The sequence below is a fragment of the Malurus melanocephalus genome, unplaced genomic scaffold, assembly GCF_030028575.1.
Source record: "Malurus melanocephalus ecotype Western Australia unplaced genomic scaffold, MMel_1.1 scaffold_657, whole genome shotgun sequence".
Lineage (NCBI taxonomy): Eukaryota > Metazoa > Chordata > Aves > Passeriformes > Maluridae > Malurus > Malurus melanocephalus.
Window position 1 is genome coordinate 257,186 of NW_026623889.1, and position 24,481 is coordinate 281,666.

The window sequence follows — 24,481 nt, forward strand, 5'->3', positions numbered from 1 at the left end:
CAGCTCTGAAACAGCCCCAAAAACATTCCACAAACATGTCTGGAACACCCCAAAACCATCCCATAAACACCTCTAGAACAGCCCCAAAGCCATTCCCCAAACTGTGCTGCTTACCACGGCCCCCCGTCTCCTCTGCGCTGGGCTCGGGGTCTGCCCTGGGGAAAGGAGAGCAGCAGTGCCAAAGGAAGGGCAGGGAGGGACTGAGACATCCCAAAGCTGCTCACATCCTTGTAAGCTCGGCTCTGGTTCTGCATCTGTGGGATCTGTGGGATCTGTGGGATCTGTGGGATATGTGGGGCTGCACAGCCCTCGCTGGGAAGTGCCACATGGCAGAAACATTAGCCGAGCTTCCCGAGGAACAGATGCTGCTCACGGCGAAAAGCAGAGTCTCCAGTTAATCAACTGCTTTCAGTCAAGGGTTTGCAGGGAATTCTCATGAGATTGGAATTGGAAACTCAAAGTTTTGCACTGGTAGAAGTATGAGAGACGTGAACCTTGCCAGCCAAAGATCTGCCTGGAGCTGCGTTTTGGCATTGTCCCATCACATGCACTTTCAGTCTGACAAATGAATCAGTAAAGCAAGAACTGCTTCAAATCATWTCAGAAATCACTTTTTCAGCTTATCTACAAAATCTTGAAAGTACAAGATTTTGTTTTCGTGCCACTTCCCTCCCAAATTGAACCTTCTTTTCCCCCCAAGGTATTCAGGGCATCAAAACCATCAAAGAATGACCAAACTGTGGCCATGGGCAGCAGTGTAACCAACAGCCAGTAACTTGGTAAGGCCTGCAAAACACTCCTGAATGTGGGAGGACATTTTTTTAGGTGGTTAACTCCTGCTGAGGCCTCCTAGCAGTGCTGGAGGCAGCTAAAGCAGTAAACACTGTGGGGAGAGAGTTTTACCCTTGTGACCTTACAATTAAATTGTCTTGGAGCTTCTACAAATGGTCTGCAGCTGCAGGGACAGGTGAAAGAACAGGAGGGAAGCAGGGACAGGAGCAAACTGCCACAAGCAGACTGACCACACTAGGCCTGGATTGGACTGAAATATAAATTGTATGTCTGTTCTTAAGCCTTGGATGGGACCCCCTGACACAAGACAAGCTGTTGTGGGCTGGAGAGCTCAATAGGGCAGCTCGGAGAACTGAGACATTGGTCACTTCTGACCAACTCTGATAGTGTTGATAACTTACAGTTGCTGACTCTTGGGTTTCTGTAACATGTAGTGATAAGTAATTCTCGAGTCTTCTACAAATGGCTCTATAACAATGGATTGGGATATTTTAGGTACCAGATAATTCAACTATAGCAATCAATATGCAGCCTTTTGTGACCATTTCAAGGGCAGAACAGCAGATCCCAAGAACTGGTTCATGGTGATTAGTCACAGAAATCTGACAAAATCTTAGGTCAAACCTTTACATTTTACATGCTCTGAGATTGTCACAAAACTCACCTCAATAGTATTTTACTATCTAAAACCATAAACCACAACCCAAGGAAAGGTTGCTGACAATCTAAAAATAAGTATTTACCATTTTATACTAGTAACTTTTTTCCACACAAAAACCCCTTGCTGATTTATATTGATTATCATAAGAAATATTAATATGAAACATTTATTTCAAAGCAGGACTGAAATTTTATTAAACACAGGTTCAGTGGACAGTCCAGTGTGTCATTACTCCTGGGCAGGTGAACAGCAAGAAGGTATTTTTGAATTCTGACCCTTGTCCTTTCCTGTTGTTGAAGAAGCCTGCATAGTAACAGGGACAGGTGCATAAAAGTTCATGATCCAAGAAATAATCTTGCATAGTTCCATGCATGGAATGCTGCACCACAAATAAACTCCCAAAGAGGAGAGATGTCGTTTCATATTTGTGATGAAAACCAGACAGGTTTGTGTATTCCTGAAAGGTTCTCAGTGCATCAGCATCAGCTCACGTTTCCTGCTCTTTACTTTGACAAATGTTTATCCATCTRACTGGAGTATTTTAGCTGGAAATGTATGCATGAGTTTTATTAAAATCATCARATAAATGTTCCAGATGTTTGAGAACAAGTCTCAGGATAACACACTGTCCTCTCAAGGTTAACAAAATAACTTGACAATCCTTTATGAAAACAGGAGCTCTCTTCCTTTACAGCTCAGATTAAAGATCTGGCAAGGATCAASTATTGTCCCAAGTGCTTGGGTTTGACTCATTGGTGAAATCTAAGCATTCTAAATTTAGGACTGAATTTAAATCACTGAATGATCACTTTGCATAAATTCAGCAGAGACTTGATGTATTAAAGTTTTGTGCGGTCAATCCACAGCTTACAAAGTCAGTCTTGAAATTTCCTTCGTGTTATTTCCGGTGTTAGTTCTGAATTGTCTTCTCTGTAATGAATTAAGTCTTTCAAACTTTTTTTTAGGCAGAACTGGAACTTTTGGAAAGTTATGTAAATAGCCTAAGGAACCCTTCTGACAGCTCCTCTTCCCWCAGACTGAACTTGGCACTGACCAAGCCAACAGCAGTTGCAGTGGGAGGCATCCTGGCACAACCTCAGGTGCTACAGCCCCAAGAGCAGTTCACAGCTCAAATCAGCCAATTCACACTGTGCACTTATTGTGGGCCAGAGGATCTGTCACTCAGTAAATACACAGCCTAAAATTCTGATCACTGATGAGGGTATCACATATAATATTAATACAGAACTACACTGCAGACGAATGCAGAATTGCCATCATTAGCTGCAAGTGCCAAATCAAAACACTGTCCTCAAAACAGCTGTGAAATCACACACAGGACACTTAAAGGTGTGTTTTCTCTATGTAATCATTTGTGGAAAAGAGCAGCTTTTCCAGTTTAAGCTACAACAGAAGTAATTCCCAAAGCCATCCAACTCTAAAGTAATGCTGTGCAGGTTTCTACCCAGTTCTTCAACTTTTAATAGTTAAAAGGGGAAAAACTCCCAGTTTAAGGACTAATATAGCCAAAACCAAAGCAGATGATGTCTCACATTCTCACAAGGTATTAGAGCCTGACACTTGGTATCACACCATGGAACAGGATACTGTTATCAAAAGAAAAACAAAGATTTCAGATCTTTACAATTGAAATTTATATGGAAATACATGTGCAGAAACAAMTGGAATTTAAAAGCTCTACAGTCAGCTTCCTCTAACCCTTTCATTTACAAGGCTAGACAGCACTTAAGATCTTTATATTAATTTAACCAGAACTGTACAAACCAATCTATTTTTACATTTCCAAAATACTTACYACAGAGTGATCAAGAAACTATGTATTCTTTTAAAGTAATGAGACAGGAAAATACCTTTACAAATAAAAAGTTCTAGCAGTTGTATCAATTTTTCTGTCAACAATTTCTGTTCTATATTGACACCTGCTGACCATTTATTTTGAGTAGTCAGTTTTACTGTATCAGAACTTTATGCATACATGTGTTGGCCAAATAAACTTAAAATTTCACTCAGATCTTTTCTCCTTCAAAAATTTATTGACTAGGTGTATGTATTTTATCTGTACATATTGAATCTATGTGTGTGTATACATGTCTTTATTTGTATACGTACACACACATTTACAAAACTGCTCAAAGTCCTGGACTGTCATGTCTGCCAAAAGAAGCTTTCACAAAGTTCTCCGAGACAAAAAAAAGTTTTCTGCCATTCCTGGCACTTTAGACACATGCAAGGGAATCATGTGTCTAGAGAGCTGCAAACAAGTGTGAAAAAGCTTTGTGTACTGGAATGATGCTCCCTGTGACTATTGTCCAAGGAAAGAGGCCATGGGGTCATCAGGTCTCTGCCGTTTCATTCTGTAGGCCTCCATCTCCTCTTCTGTTGGCTCCCTGGCTTCATACTGGCTGTTGTAGGGCCTCTTCCTCTCATCTAACTGCATGATTTCTTTGACATGGAGAAGTCGAGCCTCCTCTGCGTTTAGTGCCTGAAACAAGAGCAAAGGGAATCAAAAAATCCACAATGGAAGTTACACAGACAAAAAAAACAATGAAGGTTTGTAAGGCTTGTCTTAGATTTTTGTAAGATGGGCAAAGGGCAACCACAAGGGTGGGATAAACAGTGCACATCKGTATGGCTCACCCACAGCACATTTTACTTAATGCTCATTTTTCAGTGTTTACCATTAAATGATGGTAAAAAACTATTTACAAGCAAGATACTTTAATCTCTTTCCAAATGTTGAAATCAGTAAGAAACTTGCAGGATTTACCTGAAATGTAATCATGGTCCAGCAAGTACAAATGAATTGTTATTTTTTGGTATTGGTATATGTTTGGAGTTTTAATGTTTAAATGCTTTGTGTTACCCCATTCCTCAAACTACTACTGTTGCTACTGCAAAAGACATTGCATTTGTACCCTGCTTTAATTAACATGGTTTTAATTGATTTCCCCTCTGAGCAGCCTGAGGCACACTGCTGCTCAGCAGTGAATTGCTTGGGGCATGGATTTACTTCACCAACCATGAGACTGGGCTAAGCCTGGGATACAAAGTGCTAAGTTAAGCTTTTATATTGTYTTTGATCTCTACATTCTCTTCAATACACAAATCACTGTGTTCTGCAGTGCTTTTCATAGAGCTACAGGTCTAATAGGTGCCTTGACATGAAATGTTCTAAGTTATCTAAATTAAGGCTTTCAAAACTAGGTGTTTATCAAATGTTTGCCTGAGAAATACAGGATCCAAGAACTACATTATAGGCTTCATAGCACTGATGCTGTAAAAAATGTCATGTTCCTTTTGCAAAGCCACTGAAGATTATAGTTCACCTTTTTGAGTTTTTCTTGCTTCTTTTTCTCTTCACCCTCACTGTCTGAATTTGAGTTCTTCTTGTGCTTCTTCTTTTTCTTCTCTTTCTGTTTCTCTTGGTGGATCTAGAAGGTGGGAAACAATTTACTGTTAAGATTGAACTTGCCACCATTAATAATGTCCAAACCACTAAATCCAGACTATTAATGCTATTTGAGAGCTTAGTTTTTAATGGAGATGTTAATTCTCTAATAATGCAGTCTAGTAATTTTCAGGCTTATTACGACTCTACACAGTTTTGTAGTTAAGACAGATCTTTTCATCTCTTAAAATGCTKAGGAGAAACATCTGTCTTCCTGAGAGAGGGGAACATCCTACCTCCATCAGTGTTTTGGGTTTTGCCATGTGTTCTTCCTCCCCAGGCTGCTCTTCCATTAAACTTGCTTCTGTATTCTATACAACAGACAAGAACAAGGATACCCTGTTACTGAGCACATGACAAGGGAAAGGGCAAAAAAATAAATCCCACAAATTCCTAAAAAAACAACCTCCCCCAAAACCAAAACAGTCCAAAATTCAAGTAAGGAAGATGAATGCTTTTCAGCTCCTTCCACATGAATAAACAAGAGAATACTTACAGCAATTTCTTTCCCAGCTTCTCCTGTACAGTAGGAGTATTTGACAAATGAGTGGCAGCACTTGTAACCCCACTTGCCTTCTTTCCAATATGAACCCCAAATGCACTGCAAGAGAACACACCATACAGTTATTCCTGTAAGAGGCAGGCTGCAATTTACYCCTGAGCTGATATCCTGGTAAGTGAATTATTCAGACAGTCCAAAAGGAAGCTATGAAACATACTTTGCTATTTCACATGAGCCTCACAGGTACACTGTCAAAAATGAGAAAYACAGCAGGATGTGGTCAACTCAYATTCAAAGTGGAAGGCAAATAGAATAACTTCCCCTTTAGTTTAAGACTGCCATGGCACCTCTTCAACTTCCCATCACAAYGGTGACAATTTAAAATTTCTCCTTAGCAGGAAATGGAGAATGTCACATAGGAGAAMTTTATTTGCTGTACTAATTATGTTGTACTGCATTCTAATATACCTTCAATAGGAAGGTATTTTATTAAAAAAAAATTATCATAACCTAGAACTTACTGTATGGTTGTTGATCTTCACRTCCTCTTCATACTTAGAACAAGCAATAGCTTTCTCTTGTCCTTTGATGACTGTTCCATGCCTAGAATACTCCACATAATCTTCTGTTTGAGCTAACAGCAGTTCAGCTGGGGGAGCATCTAGATGTTCTTGTCCTCCGTACTAAAATGCAAGCAGAAATAACATACAATAGTTTTGAAAAAAAACCAGGTTTTATGTAGCTAAGCAACATTTCAAAAATGGCACCTTTGGTACCTTGTGAAGAAAGCACGAAAATGGAGAGAGATTATTTCTGTCTTAACTCTTCACTAAAGATTAAATTCATCACCTCCTATGGCCACTGTGGTGTCTTTTGTGTTTAGTTTTGTGTGTGTGCGTGTGGGTTGTCTGGTTTTTATTTGTTTTTGTTCTGCTTTATGCCTGAAGAATGACAACAGTGATATTCCTCACTCAAAGCAGGAAAACTTTTCAGACCAAGCCAAATAGCTCTGGCAGAACTCTCCTGTCCCACTACACATCTGAATGTTGACAAGGTTAGAATCTGAATGGATTATTTAGTTTTTTTCAATTGTCCAAGAAACAAGTTGCACAATATAAAACAAATRTTTATCTAGAGGACTGCACCAAAACCTGAGTCAGAAGGAAACTCAGATGTCTTCAGCGGAGAAATTCTGACAGTTAAGGGAAGAGCTCCCAATAATAAAAAGAAATACCAGCAGATCTTCTAACATCTCCATATTAAATAATAAAATGAATCAATAATAAAATGAATCAATGAAACAGTGTGTACAAATATATTTTAAAGTCTAAGCTGCTGAAAACAGCAGATTCCCTTTCACACAGGCTTAGCAATTTTTTTTGCTCCCCAAGACCCAGACTTTAAACTCCACAGAATTCCTACTAAATAAAACCAAATGTTTATTACCTTCTCTAGGATGCTTTCTTTCTGCTGTGCCTTGAAATCTTCTTTTTTCACTTTGAAGGATTTATAAAGCAGTTCTAATTTTGTAGGGTCTGCTTGAAGATGAACTTCAGAGCCTTTGTCATAAGCCTCCCAGGCAAACACTGTGTACACAAGAGGTTTCACTCAATACTTACTCTAAAACTGACATACATATTCAAATTACATTTTTTAATTCTGAAGCAATTTGACAGAAGGTYTCAATCTATAAAGATTTATTTCTCTTTTGCAAGAAAGCAGCATTGTTAAGTATTTTAAGTCAATTTCCTTCAAAAAGCCCCAAAGCCCACTTACACTGAGTCTGTGCCATTGAAATGGTATCTCCTGTGTAGCGAACGAAGTTGTCACCAGCATAGCCAACTCTGCAGGAAAGAACACAACTCTTAGCATTTGTAATGTGATTTCCCCTTAAACACAGAACTTCAACAGGCAAGTAAAAGTACTCTTGTGCCTTAAGAGTTAAGAACAGACTGAGAAGGTGCATTCAACTTGATACATGAAATGAAAACCTACACTCCTAYAAAAGCATTAGACAGCCACTCAAAACCCCTGATCTGTGTTTACAGGGACACATTACAGAGACCTGGAGTTCTATCTGAGATGCCAAGCACTACAAGTTAAACTTGGATCTAGTTACACAATAAATATGYATAAACAGTCTGTGATATTCCAGCACAGTGATTCTCACTTCTGGATTTGTGACTCTTCTTCAATCCAGACCCAGCRTATTTGGCTGAGTTAAAGCCTGGAACAGCTTCACTGCTCTCAATAAAACTGAGACACTTGTGCACAGTCCTTGAAGAGATGCACAGTCAGTAYATGAAACACAGGTTGAGGATCAAATAATGCTAGCAATCCAATTCCCCACTCTTTCACCTTCCTGAAGCCACTCTGAAACATTTACTGCAAAGCTGTGGCTGAAACTTAAGATTCAACAAAGGTCAAATTATGACTTCAGAGAGAAGCAAAAGCATCTGCATCTAAAAAGAATTGACTGGCATTATTTTAGCTGGGAGCAAGGAGAGGTGGAAAGAGCATTATTTRATACAATTTAGGCACTGCCATTTTACTTTAGTCAGCGAGCTAATCCAATTACTGCTCTCTGAATACATGTTTTACTCACAGCCTGTCTGCTCYGTAGGTTCCCAGCACCACACAGATCAAGTGTCTGACTCGGGGTTTAAGGGAGACAGCTGAGTGTGCAGCCAAAACCTTTAGTTAAGCCAATGATTATCCAGACATTATCCAGACAATGCCAAAGCTTTCACACCTTTTCTATGCAGAGTCCATTGATACAGGAGGAGACTTYTACTCCAAATTCTGGAGCTGGTCTCCAGACCTAAATGCCTCCCAACAAACAAGGGATAAAGTTTATATTTAGTTACTGAGATAGACTATAAATATAGTTATTGTTTACAGGCATCATCTCTAGATGCAGCAGTGTCCTAGCCCTTCCACAGATCATTACATTAAACCATGGTCCACATGTCCCTGAAGATTAAGGGTCAGACAGTATTACAAAAACACCACTTTTATATACTAAACCAAAAGGTGTTCCGAAATAAAACCAAGTTTTTTCCATGTTTACTACTATGTGTATACATAACTGAGTAGAGATTAATTAATTAAACGACATATAGGTACAAGAAAATACAAAACTACTGATACAATTYTTAAGAGTTTTGTTGGATATCCAAGAATGACACCATTTTAACTTACTCATCTGGATTCTTGCCTGTRTTGGCATAAGGGTTCTCCCTCATTGCTCTTGTTTTGGGATCATAATAAGCAGAGTTTGGATCTAGATTCCTCAAGTACTAGGGAAAGAAAACAACAGAAAAAACATTTAGTATTTATGATTTTGAAAGAACTGAGGTTATTCCTGCTTCCCCCAGTTTAGATGTTTTAAAAAGTTCTATCCATGCAAAAGGATGACCTTGATGAAGTCATAACATGAGCAGGAACAGAACTGAGAACAGACCTTAACCCCCAAACCCCTAGACCCATGAACAAAGTCATTAATAACTAAATATTTAATTTGTTGAAATTAACTCCCACGAATACAGAAAAAAAAAAAATCTATAGAGAATTCTTTATTCACCTTTGCAATATCTTCCCGAATACGTAAATTTCGGACTGTGATGCGTCTTTTAGAGTCAAAGTTCTGCCCAGGCATATCAATGTCATCTGCATATTTATCTTCATCTTCATCTTCGCTGTTATGATCTCTTTCCTGAGGAGAGATGAAAAATTACTAACTAAAAGAGTTCATCCACTCTGGAGACATGTACAAGAATCTGATTTTAGTGGTTTCATTAAAATTCTGYGATCCCTGTAGTTACGAAGTCGCACAGTTTACCTGGGCTTAAGTGTGTTCTTCTGAAATAGTTTTGTTAAAGAATTTTCATTTCCTTATATGAAATAGTTATCAAAACATAACTATGATGCTATTAAGAAAACATTTATTTTGGGTAAAACATACCACATGTTAAAATACAGTTATGATGTGCTTGCATCTCTAAGGTTTGACAACAYATAGGAATTAAAACAAAAAGCCTCTCTATGAATTTCAGCAACCTCTGCCCAAAAGAAGAGGCAGGCAGGGGCGTGGACACAACGTTCAACCCCTTATGCCACCCTTGTTTTACTGTTCCACTGACTACAGGTCCCTTCTTTGCCCATGGTGTGGTGCAGTGGGTAATMATCTTACTGTCTGTGAATTTGGTTCCTCTTCTCCCCACTGGTGTCTTGGGGAGTTCTGCAGCAAACAAAGAACACATCAGCAGAGAGGACAAGACAGTGGGAAAGGAAAGACAGCAGAGATACAAAGGGCAATCAAAGCAGAGCTTCACGCTGGATACAAAATACCATTTACCAGTGGCCCAAAATGCAGAAATACTGCTACATAACACTCTCTATGAAAGACTTGTTGGARAAAAGACTGTTTTCACTGCATTCCCAATGCTTTGGAAGAGCAGCAAATTCTAAAGTCATTGCTGTTATTTAGAACTTGCTATTGAGGGTTGAACATTGAGGGTTTAGAAGAGAACATTTCATATCATGTAAAYATAACCAAGTTTCAACTCTGAAGCTTAAAAAGTAATTAAGGAGATATGTATTCAAGGATTTAGTCAGGATTTAGAGGAATACTAAGCACGAACCAGAAAGCCTAATTTCAGCTCAACAAACAAAGCCAGATTTTTTAAACCTRCTTAGTATTTAACTGAAAAATACTTGCAGCAGTAAGGATGGAAACAGCTGTGAGCYGTGGAACACTGACCAGCAACTGGCCAGCAATCACTATGCAAATCAGTCTCAGTCCTCTCCCTCAGACACAGTTCTTAGGTTTCAAACACACTTTTCTTACAGTTCCATTTTACAAACAATGAGTATATAGTAGCCAACAGTGTTTGCCCTGTGGTGCAAGCAGGCATGGAAAGAGGAAGAATCTTTTCTATTGGGAAGGCCAGAGCACTGCAGTTCGTGCTGGGTAGGAGCCTGAACTCACTGTGCCATCTAGTGACAACCTGAGAAGGGACAGCACAACCTCTGGAAAACAGCCTGTGCAGGGAGACTTTAGCCTGGTGTTTTCCCTTGATTAAAAAACCTACTTCTGACCAACAGCAGTCTCTATTTTTTTCTCCAAGTTGTAAACTTAGAATATAATCAGAAATACCTTCTAAAACTAGACTTGCGTAACAAAAATTATCAATATAGCCTTTAATCTAAGAGGAGCTTGTAGAAGTTAGTGGAAGATGCAAACCCTGCAGTTATAAGCAAGAGGGAAATACATGTGCTCAGACTTCAAATAACCAGAAACACTACAAAGAGTCAGAGCAGCAACTTAAGAAGAAACAAATAGGATTAAGATAAACACTTTCCTATTCCAATTTATAGTAAGCATTACTAAATTAATGCACAGTCATTTAACAGTCATTACATCAGCACTAATCAGACTGCAACAATCTTTAAATTAAAAAAAAAAAACATTTCAATATATGAAAAGCAATTGCTACATAGAAAACAAGTTCTTCTGACCCAAAATTCCATGTCATTAATTTTAGCAATCATAATAATCACACAGAATTTCTGTCCATAAGGGGAAAACAAAGCAACTTTCATTTGAAAGAAGATGCTTCAAGTTCTTGAATGTGACACAGAACATGCTGGTGCTAAGAAAATCTTTAAATTACTAAAGGGCACAAAACCCAACAAGAGACCCTGTATAGAGAGTGAAAGAATCAGAAAGCAGAAGTAATCTGTTTTAAGCTTAAGGTTACTTACCACTTGCTCCAGCTTCCCTGATGCCAACTCCTCCTGGAGCTTCTGGGCTTTTAGTGTACGTTTGGCCTGTAGAGCATAAAAATGCATTTGTTTAAATGTTTAGTTTTAGCACAAGGTCTAATATCAACAGACCACATTAAAAATGTCCCTCCTCTCAGCCCAGACACAGCAAACACCAACCCTCTCCCCAGTTATTYACAGCACCTACGTACCAAATCAACYTTGGAGTACTCCTCAACAATTTTCATGTGCTCCTCTGGGTTATAACCATTCCACCGGTCTCGCTTCCCATCGTAATCAAACATCAGCTGAGGCTGCACATGTTCATCTGGGGCAATATTCATGCCTGTGTATTTGGCTCCAACTTTCCTGGGTCTCTGAGAGAAAATAAAARAGATGGTTAGATCAGTCCATAGGGTTACTCACTCAGATGTCCCTCTAAAAAGCAACCAAGCTACTTGAAAGCCAGTTAAATTCARTACTTTGTATCTGTGACTTGTAAATAAATGCAAGTAGTTCTGCACTTTTACACAGCACAACTGACTCCATGTAAATTTTAATTTTATTTTCTATCATTGAGAAAGCAATTAAAACAGTGGCTTCTAGCTGATAYGAAGTAGAAAAACACACAGCAGCCTTTGAGTTAATGCAATTAACAAGAAAATGTTTTCACCTGTTATTTCAGATCTTATTACAAACTGAATTGATGAATGACACACTGAATTGTATCACTTGTCCCCTTCATTTTTCCTACATATCAATTTCCTTAGAAATTTCCATGTAATCTTCCACTACTTGTAACCTTTTACAAAACAGCTTTTTCAAACCCAGTATTTCATCTACAGCTAACTTTTCACTAAGATTACAACTCACATGGCTTTCAAAGCCATTAGGACAGGGCCAAAGTGACATTTACCTCCATGCAGTCCTTCTTCTTGTGTGTCAGTGCCCCGCAGTTCTCACAGGCTCCTTTGCGGTACCTTGTGGCCACAGCGTGCTGAGAGGAAACACAAAGGGCAGTGTTGGGGACACCTTGGCAGATTCACACAAGGGCTCCCAATAAGCAGTTCATGTTTTCAACAGCACCTGAGCGTGCATGCCCTCCCCAAACCCCAAACACAGGTTTTGATTATTGCCAAACACGTGACTTGGCTGCTGAATAAGAATTTCCAGTCTTGCCCCACTCAAAACCATGTAACCAGAAATTTCCTACACAATCAACTCCAATCTTCATTTTACAACAAAAACAGCTTGCATACCTCCTGAACTCCTCGTTTGTACCAATCTCCAGAGGAGTTATACTGTTTCTGCTTCTCTGGCTGAGGTCTCTGATGCTTYAGTGTGGGTCTTTTGGAAGGATCTATGTACCATGGTACTGAGGAGATGTACTGAGGAATGTGAGGGTTGATATCTCTGTAAAAGACATTGTGCAATGAATACACGGCACAGGGCAAAAACCCACAACAGTCTAACAAATAACCTTCACATTAAAGTTCAACTGCTATAGGAGTGATAATAAATAATAAAGTTAATACAATGCACTGCAAAATAAATTCTCAGTTTCATGAACACAGACTTTAAGATTTTGCTGGCACCTAATTCACCTAAAATTCTCACTACAAATCAAAAGGCTTATTCTGTGTAATGAATACACTGAGCAAAAAAAAAAAAAATGCAACAAGCCCTGCAGAAACAAGGCAGAGGGAACAGATGAGGTACACAGTAAAATTCCCCTAGACCATGTTTTGCTTACTTTGAAAATACCACTTGTAATTAGTAGCATACATTGGATTTTTTATCAGAACTGTTGCTACCTCATAGTAGATAAATACTGAAACTACATTTTTCTGGAAAATAGCTGATTTCTGAGGATAACTAGAATACTAAAAGACAAAGTTCAACTATTTGCTTTTACAGTAACTCACACTGGAATCATGTGTTACCCTCACAATTGTTCTGTAGCCACAACAGGAAAATAATCAGAAGCCTTAAAATAGCCATAGCTTTAGTAAAACTTACTTTCCCTCTTCATCCACTTCAGCAGGWGCATTTCCTAGTTTTCTCTGTTCTTCTAATTCTTTCTTTTTTCTCCAATCTTCCCTCGTCATCTTCTTTGGTTCCTCCAGGCTCACATCAGTTGCCCCTCCTGCAGGAGGGGCATTCGCTACGACACCTGAGGCCATTTTGGTTTTTCCTCCTGTTAGAAAGAAAAAAAACATCAGAACACAAAAGAAAACCCTTGCAGATCAATATCTGCATCTATCTCTGACACCACAGCTCTTCAGCGTGATTCTGCGTCACTCTGTAAAATGAGTAACTCCGTATTATGCATTCCTGACATACCTCTGTCCTGAAAAATAAACCCCCACCGCTGAAAAAACAAAATTACCTTATTGTTAACGTAAAACCTGGGCCTGCGCGTACCCCGGAAGCGACGCGAGAGAGGGACCGCAGAGGAGCAGCACCGGGCCTGGAAACGCCAGCACTTGCCTGGACCCTACAGCAGCCGCCCTCTCGGATCCCAAATTCCCGGTCCCGGCTCCTGCCCCGTTCCCAATCCCGGTCCCGGCTCCTGCCCCGTTCCCAGTCCCAGTCCCGGCTCCTGCCCCGCTCCCCGGTCGCTGTTTATGTACCGGGCCCCGGCGCCGCCCCACAATGCACCGCGGCTGCGCTCACTTCCGGGGCGGGGCCATCCGCCCATGCCCGCCCCGGAGCTGGCGCACGTGCGGCGTGGCTCAGCCAATCGGGTGCGGCGCGTGGGTCGAAGCAGCCAATGGGCGSCTCGGGGCCGGTTTAAAAAGCGGCGCCGTTGGCTCTGAGGGCGATTTGAGGGTTTGCGAGCGGTTTGGCTGGAGCGGCTTCAACCTTTGCTGTGCTGTTGCTTTCTGAGGTGAGCTGGGGGCTCGGAGCAGGGCTGGGCTGGGGCTGTCGATCTTCCTTCGGCTTTGTGCTTCAAGCTGTACAAAAAAAAAAAGGGAGTTTCGTCCAGAGAAAGGCAACGAATGTGGGGAAGGGTCTGGAGCACAAGTCTGATAAGGAGCAGCAGGGGGGCTCAGCCTGGACAACAGGAGGCCCAGGAGAGGCCTTATCGTTCTCTACAACTGTCTGAAGGGATGCTGCAGCYAGATGGAGATTGTTTGATTGTTTTTTTTCTCTCTGCTAACAAGCAACAGGACAGAAAAAAATGGCCTCAGGCTGTTCTAGGGGAGATTTAGGTTGGACATTAAGAAGAATTCTTGACACAAAGGGTGGTTAGMCATTATAATGGGTTGCTCAGGGAGGTGGTGGAGTCACTGTCCCTGCAGATGTTTAAGAAGGGACTAAATGTGGTACTAAGTGCCATGATCTGCTTGGCATGGTGATGTTCAGTCACAGKTTGGACTTGATTATCTCAGAGACCTTTTCCAGCCTGATTGACTGTGATTCTTGAGTTTCCCTGCAGACCTCTTTAATGAGGAGTTGCTTGCCCATGTGTGAAATGGCTCCAGGCAGGAGCTGCTGTGCCCTTGTTACAGTGCAGATGCTCTCACCTGGTGTCTCAGGTAGGGCTGAAAACTAGCAGTGATCTATTTGTATTGGGTGTTTTCTGAGGGTTTACTTTTCTGGTGAGAATATCTCTGCAAGTGAAGTAACTGGTGTTACTGTTGACTTTTCAAGTGCTACAAGTTGAGCCAAGGATGCTAAGCTGGGAGATAGTCCTTTTTAAATTTGTCCTTTAAAAGTGTGCTGTGGTGAAAGAAATGAAAAAAATTATTTTCTCTTTTTGATGTATGGACTCTATAGGGTGATCTCATCAATTTGAAGATGGCAACTCTGATCTTTGTCGATCAGGAGAACAGCGAAGTTGGCGYGCCCAAGAGTCAGCTGAAGCTCCCTTCAGGTTCTTGTGCGTATTTGCTGCCCTAAGCCAGTAAGGGATCAAGTGAAGGGTGTAAATCATGCTTTGTTGTTCACTGTTTTCAGTGGTAATAGTTTCCAAAATCCACTTACCCAACCAATTCTCCCAAACTCATCAGTTACTATAAAATTGAAGTTAGCTCTGTGCTTTTGTCATAGATGTGRCTTATGAGTTATAAATGGTKAGCAGTGATTTCCATGACAACTAGTTTTCTAGCAGGTGCGCTTACTGAGGCAAGCTTTAGGGTTGAGAGGTTGCTAAAGTTTGCTTTTTTTTCTTCCCCCTCCCCATTGCAGCAAAAGTCTTCGCTCAAAGAACACAGTTTAACACTCCACTGCCTAAAAAAGCAWTCAGTACTTCTCCAGTGGCATCTCGGTCTGTCAGAAAGGCTCTTGGAAATGTGAATAAAACTGAAGGAGTCACGAGCAAGACAGATAAGATAAAACAGAAAAGTCAGCCTTGCTCTCTGAACAAAGTGAGTACACCACACTTATGCTGGGGAGGAGGGGAAATGCATAATTTWCCTGCTCTTGTGGACTGATGCCAGTCCCAGAACAGTGGTAGCCCTGCATTCCCCCCAATTTTCCTTGCTGAGCATGATATCCTGCAGTATCCTGCTGGGCACCTGTCCTGGCTGWGCACTCCCAGCCTCCTAGCTTGTGCAGTTGTGAGAAGCAGAGGAGGCCTGGACTGTAAACACTGCTCCTCAGCAGCTAAAACAGCTGTGTGTATCAAAGTTGTTTTCATCATGAATCCAAAACATGGGTTCATAAGAACTGCTAGGCAGAAAAAGAACTCTATCCTAGCCAAAAGCAGGACACCTGCATAGRTGGTTCTAGAGAAAATAGTCTAGTTAATGTGTTATTCACATTTTAAGAGTTACCTGTTCAGTGCAGTCATTTCTCACCACTGTATATAGTACTGCACTATAAACTCAAATGAAACATTTGCCCATCTCCATCTTGTGTTGAMGGTATTAGAATTTAGGCCTGACTGAGAACAGTATTACGGATATGCATGTCTGTAGAACTGAATAGCACAAGAAAGCCACTGCAAACATTCTATTGGAGCTCAAATAATGTGACTTCTCTTTTTAAGACTAATGAAAAGACTGGATTAGAAAGCTGCCTTAAAGTGGCTGAGGAACACTGGCCAGAAATAGAAAATATGTTTCCTTTTGATCCTCGAGGTAAGAACTATTGTTGTAACTATTAAAATTAACAATAAGGCTTTCATAAGTGTTGGCATTGTTGTAAGCTTTTATTCAAGCTATTGTGACACACAAGCTGGCATTGCATTTCTCCTGAGTCCTTTTTGAAACATAAGGGTCCTTGCTACTTCTAAAATAATTAAACAAGAACGAGATGGTCCTTCAAAGTGTGTCCTTAAAGCTTTCCTCTTAATGTGGATATAAGTGTGTGAAAACTACTGTGCCAAAGTGTTGGTGAAACATATGTACTTTCCTTGCTGAAGTTACTAACTGTGCTCATTAGCAGTTCTGCTAGGCAGGCTAGCGTTTTCATCAGGGTTTGGTGTATGGGATTTCATGGAAAACTAAAAGGTGTAACTGCAGTAACTGCAAATAAATATTCCATAAGAGGAGACTGTTGTGTTTTTTGATTGGCTCCCATTTAATTTAATCTAGGAGAATTTGCAGCTTCCCAGGCTACTGCACATTTACTTACAGTGTGTSTTTCTCAAACAGACTTTGACAGTTTTGATCTTCCTGAAGAACACAAACTAAGCAAYATCAACCTGTGTGGTGTTCCTCTCACGGTATTTGAAAAGACGTATGACAGATGTTTGAACACGGTTCCTTCACCCATGGAGATTGAAGAGATTTCATGGGAATCCAGTAAGTGGAAACTATGCATGATTTTCAGTACACAGTGCTCATCAGTGGTTTGGGTGAAGAGCCAGTTGGTTACAGTGAGTTGCTGTTGCTCTCTAAACTCTCAGAGCACTGCACCAGTGTCAAACAGCCTCTGCTGTGTAGTCAAGCTTAGTGTACCTGGCCAGCCCTGCTGGTTTGGTCAGTGGTCTCTGTGGTGTTGCTGACTTATGGCTTAACTTACCTGCAACCAAGCACCACAAAACTGCTTACTTGCTTCTCTGCTGTGGGATGGGRAAGAAATCAGAAGGGAAAATACGAAAAAAAAAAAGGTTAGATTATGTTTTGAAATAAAAGCAGTTTTGATAACTAAAGCAAAAGCTATGCATTTAAGAAAAGCAAAACAAAGAATTCATTCAGTTCCCATCAGCAGGTGTTCAACATTTCCAGGACAGCAGGACTCTTATCATATGTAATGGTGGCCTGGGAAAACAAGTGCCAGAATTCAGTTGTCTCTCCTTCCTTCTTCCCTCAGCTTTATGTGCTGAGCATGACACCATGGGGTCTGGGATATCTCCTTGGCCTTTTGGGGTCAGCTGTTTTGGCTGTGCCTGCTTCCAGATCCTTGAGCATTTGCAGCCTCCCCCTCACTGGTGGGGTGAGGAGCAAGAAAAGGCCTTGACTCTCCTGCTGAGCAGTGCTCACACAACTAAAACATCCCTGAATTATCAACACTGCTCCCAGCACAAATCCAAAACACAGCCCATACCAGTGACTGTGAAGAAAATTAACTGTACTCAGTGAAAAGCAGCACACTGAACAATCTTCTGTGGTGCATTGCAGACTGATCAATTAAATGGGATTGATTTATACTATGAAACAATATTTCTCTTGCTCATTCAAGAGGTTTATGCTGAACTATGGGGAGCTAGCTCATATTAGTGTGCATTCTGAGTTTGAGGAACTGATTTATTTCTAACTTCCAGACTTGCTACAATCAACTGCTGACTTCCTTGCTACCCTGGATGAGATCATTGACATGCTACCTCCAAATTACGATGTTTAATGTGTGTTCTGAAGTTTCTATTGAGTTCAAATTTTGTAAAGTTCTGTATTTCAATAAAGGCTAGTTTAACCTGTATACTGTTGTACTTGTCCTTTTTCAGCAAGCCCAAGATGTAGGTGATAAAATAGAACTTTGAGAATATTATATGACAACAGAGCCTGGATAAGCTTTTAAGGATATTCAGGAGTTGGTACCTGCTGTTAGACTGTGGTTGTGATAGGCAGTGAGGCAGGAAGATCTCAGCCTAAYTTGGTCTGTTAAACATGCAGGGGTTTGAACCAATTTGTCTATCTGGTGTAAAGTAAGCACTAGAGCTGGTTCTTCTAGTGTTTTTCCTTTGAACTTGTTTGCTCTTCCCAGTGGCTGTTTAAGCTGTTGAGTGATGGGTCCTTATACAGCTGTAGACTACTTTTTTACAGAAAAGGGCCTGTAACTAAGGCACTGAAACTGGTTAGACAGTGCCATCACGTGGCATCTTGGTAGGCAGTCACACAGGTAAAAACACTCACTGGTACGTGAGGCCCCAGAGAGAATGTAATGAGGCACAATATGGGTTATGACACTAAATTAACATAACTTTTTGTATGTACAAAACAGATTTCATTGGGAGAGAGACACTAGTACTTCATATGTGTTATTGGAGTTTATCAGGGTGAAATGAGATTGTTTTTGTTACTTTGAAATATTCACTATGATCAAGTACCTACAACTATTTGTATAATCAAGCCTTTTGGGACATGTCCACACGTGTCTACATGCACATTAAAACATTTAAAACATGCTTGTAGAATTTCAAAACAAACTGAACAAGCATTTGCTTAATGTTTACAAAGATGATAATTAAATTGTTCAGATTGGCCTTTTTGTAGTGACAGATTTTAACCTTGTTTGTGGGGCTGGTAGAATGGGTGTGCAGAAAGACAGGTGTRAGTCAGGCTTAGGAATATTGGTGGTCTGTCTGCATGGGGATGAATGCTGCTATGGTGTAGAAAATAAGGTGGCAGTGGTAGGATAAACTAAATTATTTTTGTTTGCTATGGTAAACTCCATCTTGGGCTTTTTGGTCTTGTTAGGATTTCTGGCTAATGTAGGTCCAAGCTTTTGCAAAACTTCATTTTGTAAACATTCATTAGAAAGTTCCACTTGTTTCAACTGGCTTTGATTTTCCCTGTTTCTTGTACTTCTTAACTCCTCTTAGTGAGGTCAAAAGGAAATGTACATTCCTGAGACTTGTGCTGGGACAAAGCTATGGTGAGACTCATTTGTGGATGGAGTTTCCTGCTCATGGTGGCTCCAAGAGCTCACAGTCACAAAGGCATAATCTATTTAGAAAATGTAAACTCATGGCCTCAGAGCTGTGGGCCTGGTCAGTGTCAGCCCACAAAGTGCTGACACGGGACCCCTGGGAATTCTGGATTGCTTCAGGTAGGTGTTAATGCTGACTTCCACTGGTGACTGAAAAATCTGCTTCCTTAACTGCTTCAGTGTTGAAATAATATATAGAGATCTTTCTACTTAAACAAGTTGTGTTTTCTCTTGGGGTATTGTCAGGAATAGATGYAATTTGAATTTAAAGTGCTGCTTGAGCACTTTCCTGCATACCAGCACTCCTACTARAAACTGCTTATAATGCTTGGGTTTACTTGCTTGATCAGTTTATGCTTCCTGCAAAGATTGAGATATTTATGATTTTAAATGCATGGCTTTGATGAAAATGAATGTATGGTGGCTTGGCCTCAGTTTGAAAGAACCAAACTCTTAGTTTGCTCTAGTAGGCCTTGTGTGCATGATTGGGAGCTCAGGATTGTAACAGTGCACAGAGCAGGGACCTTTTCAGTTGGTTATCATTCTGCAAAAGAACTGTTCTGTCTGTGAGAGTTCCTTTAAATCCTTACCTGAATTTCTGTCAGGAGAACTTGGAGATGCACATGAGAACAACCTCTTAGCAGGCTGRGTAAAGTTACTTCAGTGCCCATCAGGTAATCCATGGTGTGTGCAGTGTTCTGGCAGTGGGTGGCACCATGGTAACAGCCTTGTTAGAGCTTCTCCTGCAGCCTGACAGCAGGACTGTGGCGGTGCTTGCCTTTGGTACCCCGAGCACAGCGMGGGCGGCTGTGACAGCTTCATCGCCTCATTAACGGGAAATGGGCACTAAATGGGAATCCAGAGTGCCTTCACCCCGTGTCTACTGGGAATAGTCCATCAGCCACGTGCTTTTTATCTCCCGTTGTTTAAAAAGAACAGAAATGAGAAGCCTGGAGGCAATTGATCTCTCTGGGGTTAGCAAAGCCATGAATCTCATAGCTTTTGGGTTTCACTGCAGTTTTACTGGTGCTAGCAAAATACTGTAATAGAAATACAATAATGCCCTCCTAAGTATCCCCGAAGTGGTGCTTACTGTGTTCCAAGAGACACAGGCACTGACCCCCTTGACATGTGTGTATTGAGGTTTGTATACAGGTTATATATACAGTATGTATTTAGTAATTGATGGGTTGGGACCTAAATGCATGTCAGATCCCAGCTGTTTTTTCATATAACTTTGCAAAGAATGTGAGAAAAGCATTATTGATAAATTTACTTCTAACTGCAGTCARGGAAAAGAGCATAGTGGGCCTGTTGTGCTCAAATGATCTACAAAGTTACGGGAGAAAAAGTTATAAAATTGCCATAATGTGTCCTTGTTGTCAGATTATGAAGAATCCCAGGATGACAAAGGAGTGTGCACACAGTTTACTGGTGTTTTGTTGCCTCTAACAGGGGAGGTAATCTCTCCTAGTTATTGAAGTTGGAGGGAGGTTCCTGGAGCTGACGGTATACTTCTAGCTCTTAGTAATTGGGCTTGTTTTTTTGTACTAGCCAGATTATTTCCATAAACCATATGGAAGGTGGAGCCTTTGGAGGACTTCAGATGTTCTTCAGTGGCTCAGTCTGGGTTGTCTCTCAGCACTTCAGCCCGAAATATATAATCAATGGGTGAAAGCATCTTGTGAGTCCCTCTGTATCACACAGGCACTTTAAGAGCTCTGCTAAAGGCTCCAGAGTGAGTGTAGCTCAGCAATGCTGCTGGGYGCTGCCCCTTTCCTGGTGCCCTTTTTACCTTTTACCAACTGTGCGTTGGAAATTAGGCAAAGCTCTCAGTTTTGTACTGTAGAATTGGATGTCGCCACACCAACAGTGAGGGGCTGTTGTCACTGAGCATTATCACTGGGATCATGCAGGATGGCTGTGGAAGGATCAAACAGACCTCAGCAGCAGCCTCTGGGGAGCTGTGGTGTGAGGCTGTGATGGGTCAGGAGCAGAGGGGTAAGGACACGTCTGGCAGCTCTGGCTGTGAGGAGTACGGAGAACTAAAGGTGTCGGGCTTAGGAGACAGCGCCGTGTACTGAGCCCTGGGATGCGGAGATGCGAGAGGGATGCGGGGGATGCTGAGGCCCTGGCAGGAGGGGCTGTGTGGCCGCAGCAGCCGTGACTGCGAGCGGAGCCGCGAGAGGGAGCCCCGGCTGCAGGGTGGGACGGGGACACGGCGACAGGGACCGTGACACGGCGAGAGGGACGGGGACACAGCGAGAGGGACGTGACACAGCGGGCTGGACGGGGACACAGCGAGAGGGACGGGACACACCGGGCTGGATGGGGACACGGCGAGAGGGACGGGGACACGGCGACAGGGACGGGACACAGCGGGCGGGATGGGGAGACAGGAGCGCCCCACGGTCCCCGCTGCGGCCGGGGTTGGTGCCCGCGGGCTCGGCAGCCTCAAGCCCTCTTTGGGGCCACCGCAGTCCGTGTGTGACACCGATCCCAGCAAGACAGAGCGCTCTCCTTGACCCGGAGCTGGAGAGCCTTGTCTTCCCGCAAGGCAGAGCCTGACCCTGTCTTCAAAACGCGAGCAGACGTTTCCCTGTGAGCGGCGCCGGGGCGATGGCAGCGCAGCCACCGAGGGGGCCTTTTAATGTTTGTCACTTTTCACTGCTGCTGCTCAAATTTCTTCTGACATCCAAGCAAGAAAGATGCTGCTGTTAATCTTCTGTAAATAGCCAGCTGGGATGCTGGATGTTAGTTGGTTTGAGCAAACATGCCTGGCAATGCTCGCTTTGCCCAGAGTGTGTTTCCCAGCTGCAGTGTGCTGTGCAGCTCAGGAGGTGGAGAGATGAGCTGTACCTCAGTGGAGCACAGACTGGGCAGAGCTGGGGGCATCAAGAGCAAATCTTCCCCTTCTTTCTTTGGTAAACTCTGTGCTGTACTCAAACACATCCCTGGCGTGTGCYGGCCCTGCAGCCAGGGATGTCCCTGGGACTGTTGCAGGGAAATTCCAGAGCTCTGGGGTTCCTCAGCTCTGCAGGGCTCGCAGCCTGTGGGGTGAGCCRATATCATGGCTGGGGGATGTGAGCAGTCCAAGTACCTGCAGGTGCCTGTGGGGTCTGAGCACAGCACTGAGCCCTGGGCAGGACAGGGACACAGCGGTGGCTCCATGTGCCACCAGGCTCCAGAGGGACAGGCTGTGGCACAGGGCAGCTCACWGCAGGCACAGACACCCTCTGTGCTGGGATGTCCCCATCTGGGAACATCTGCTTTCAGCAGATCTGTTTCTTCAGTAGGAGTGTTTTCTTTGGCTGTTGTTCCAGTGCAGGTTCTTCAAGGTCTCTATGACTCAGTTTTGGAATGAGAACAAAAAACAGACAAAACCAAGCTTGAATCAGCTGTTATTTGGCTTCAGTTTTCTGTAAGTTGGGTGACCAAAATCGTTCCTGCTTCAAGATTCAATAAATTAACATTATGTTTTACTAACCTATCATCTTGTTCTTTAATCAAATACAAGGTGCTGCTGGATTTATTAGTTTASAGGATTTTGCATTTCATTCAGCATGGTAGCAACCTCCTTTTAAAAATACATTTAACCATAACTGGGTCCTTGTAGCTGCTGCTTGTGGGAATTCCAGGCAGGAGAAAAAAAGTTGTGGTTCTCTCTGATGAATTCTGTTTGCTTTCAGGGAATGTATTAAGTTCTGTTCACCAAAACATATGCAGTAGCAAACAGCTCTTTACTCTGAACTTCTTAGCTTGAAAGTTTTGTCCATACTGTTTTCTTCCCAAGGCTGTTTAGGTGTTGCCTAGTCCTTGCCCATCACATTCCTTCTTCAATAATACACAATCTTTGAGAGCTGCTTTAGGCAGCTGTGTGATCTTTTGCTTGGAGTAGAGCCTGTTATGTTTCATCTCCTGGATTTTGTGAAGGAGCTTATAAATTCTTTTAAAGTATTTAAAATTGTCAGTTAAAGAGTCCCATTATTATGGAACCAAGACTTCTAACTCCAAAGCCGACTCACAAAACCTTGCTGTGTAAAACTAAGTTAAAAAAAWTTCATTTTGTAAATGCAGTGCCACCTGGTTCCAGGAGTGTTCTGACTTCTCAAAGCATGTGTGAGAGAAAAAAAAAAAACCAAATTAAAATGAGAATGGGAACATTCCTGTGGAACAATTGATTCCAACAGCACAGCACTTTTCTAAGAATGATTATTCCACTGGAAGATATTCAAAACTTGCAAGTTGCGACKAAGTTCTGGATTTTGCTTTTTACCTCCTACCCACGCTTGCTCCAGCCTTTTTTTTTTTTTGTCAGATAAGAAATTCTCAACAGCTTCTTYCAAGGATAAAAACCCTTCTTCTGAAGTGCTTTCTCCTGYGTGTAGCTTCCCATGCTTTACTCGSAGTTTCTTGTGAAACTAGGAAGGATCTGGAAATGGGTTGYATTGCAATCTGGCTGCTTTGAGGAAACTCATATTCTTCTTCAGTTGGGTTTAGTTCCCCCACATGGTGTGTGTGACCATGCTGTGATTCTTAAGTCTTTTGCTCCAGTGATTTGGTGCTTTACAGAAGATTATTATCAGGAAAMACAGAGAAGCAAGGGCCTTTTCTAATTTTGGAATTAATTTTGGAATCCAGCCAATTCTGTCTGTCCTTCTACAATATTTTTTTTTCTGTTTGAATTAGCATCCTAGTTTTTCTGATTAATACAGAGAGCAAAACATCATTTATCCTCCTAATACCTCAACAGCATGTTTGAAACAGAGGCCAACACATTAGGAGCCTGATACATTACCTGTGGAACAGTTAATTCTTTAAGTATTCTACCCTGTTTAGGARCCTGCAAAAGCTGGGGGGGATTTGTTATCCATGTAAGAGCTCTGGGCTTGTGTGACTGTCCAGGCTGAAGGGCAAAATGCTGTTCCTGGTATTGCAACYGGGAATGTGGTATTTGTGTGATGGGGAGTTCTGCCCAGCACCTAGAGTTCAATTTTCAACTCTGCCTGCATGATTTCAGTACCTAGGTTGTGTTTTGAAACATAATTTGTATGCCTGGAGGTACACCTACAAAAGGACTGGGGCCTCTTTCGTACCTATCCCCAAAATGCAGATCCTCAGAACTCCTGCCATAATGCTGCTGAGCTGTGGAGGCACCGGTGGCTCATGGCTCTTGTGTTTGCTGCAGACG

General features: G+C 41.9%; 2 protein-coding genes across 4 annotated transcripts; one reads left to right on the forward strand and one right to left on the reverse strand.

The window, feature by feature from the left end:
* Positions 1–1,605: 1,605 nt before the first annotated feature.
* Positions 1,606–13,772, reverse strand: SLU7 (SLU7 homolog, splicing factor). 3 transcript variants are annotated; one of them, XM_057383733.1, is made up of 16 exons: positions 13,681–13,772; positions 13,210–13,387; positions 12,450–12,603; positions 12,107–12,187; positions 11,403–11,567; positions 11,191–11,256; positions 9,617–9,664; positions 9,008–9,139; positions 8,626–8,723; positions 7,201–7,268; positions 6,871–7,010; positions 5,946–6,107; positions 5,419–5,523; positions 5,159–5,233; positions 4,801–4,905; positions 1,606–3,956 (listed from the first exon to the last, which is right to left on the reverse strand). In XM_057383733.1, the coding sequence occupies exons 2-16, from the start codon at positions 13,371–13,373 to the stop codon at positions 3,777–3,779; spliced, it is 1,743 nt and encodes a 580-aa protein (XP_057239716.1). In that variant the 5' UTR covers positions 13,374–13,387; positions 13,681–13,772; the 3' UTR covers positions 1,606–3,776. The 3 variants fall into 3 exon arrangements, with proteins under 3 accessions (XP_057239716.1, XP_057239715.1, XP_057239717.1); XM_057383732.1 differs by having other exon boundaries at positions 13,580–13,772; XM_057383734.1 differs by lacking the exon at positions 9,617–9,664 and having other exon boundaries at positions 13,580–13,772.
* Positions 13,773–14,004: 232 nt separating this feature from the next.
* On the forward strand, positions 14,005–18,054 carry PTTG1 (PTTG1 regulator of sister chromatid separation, securin). Its single transcript, XM_057383741.1, has 6 exons — positions 14,005–14,080; positions 14,974–15,076; positions 15,385–15,563; positions 16,187–16,277; positions 16,794–16,943; positions 17,906–18,054. Exons 2-6 carry the CDS (start codon positions 14,995–14,997, stop codon positions 17,983–17,985), a joined length of 582 nt encoding a protein of 193 aa, XP_057239724.1. The 5' UTR covers positions 14,005–14,080; positions 14,974–14,994; the 3' UTR covers positions 17,986–18,054.
* Positions 18,055–24,481: the final 6,427 nt, after the last annotated feature.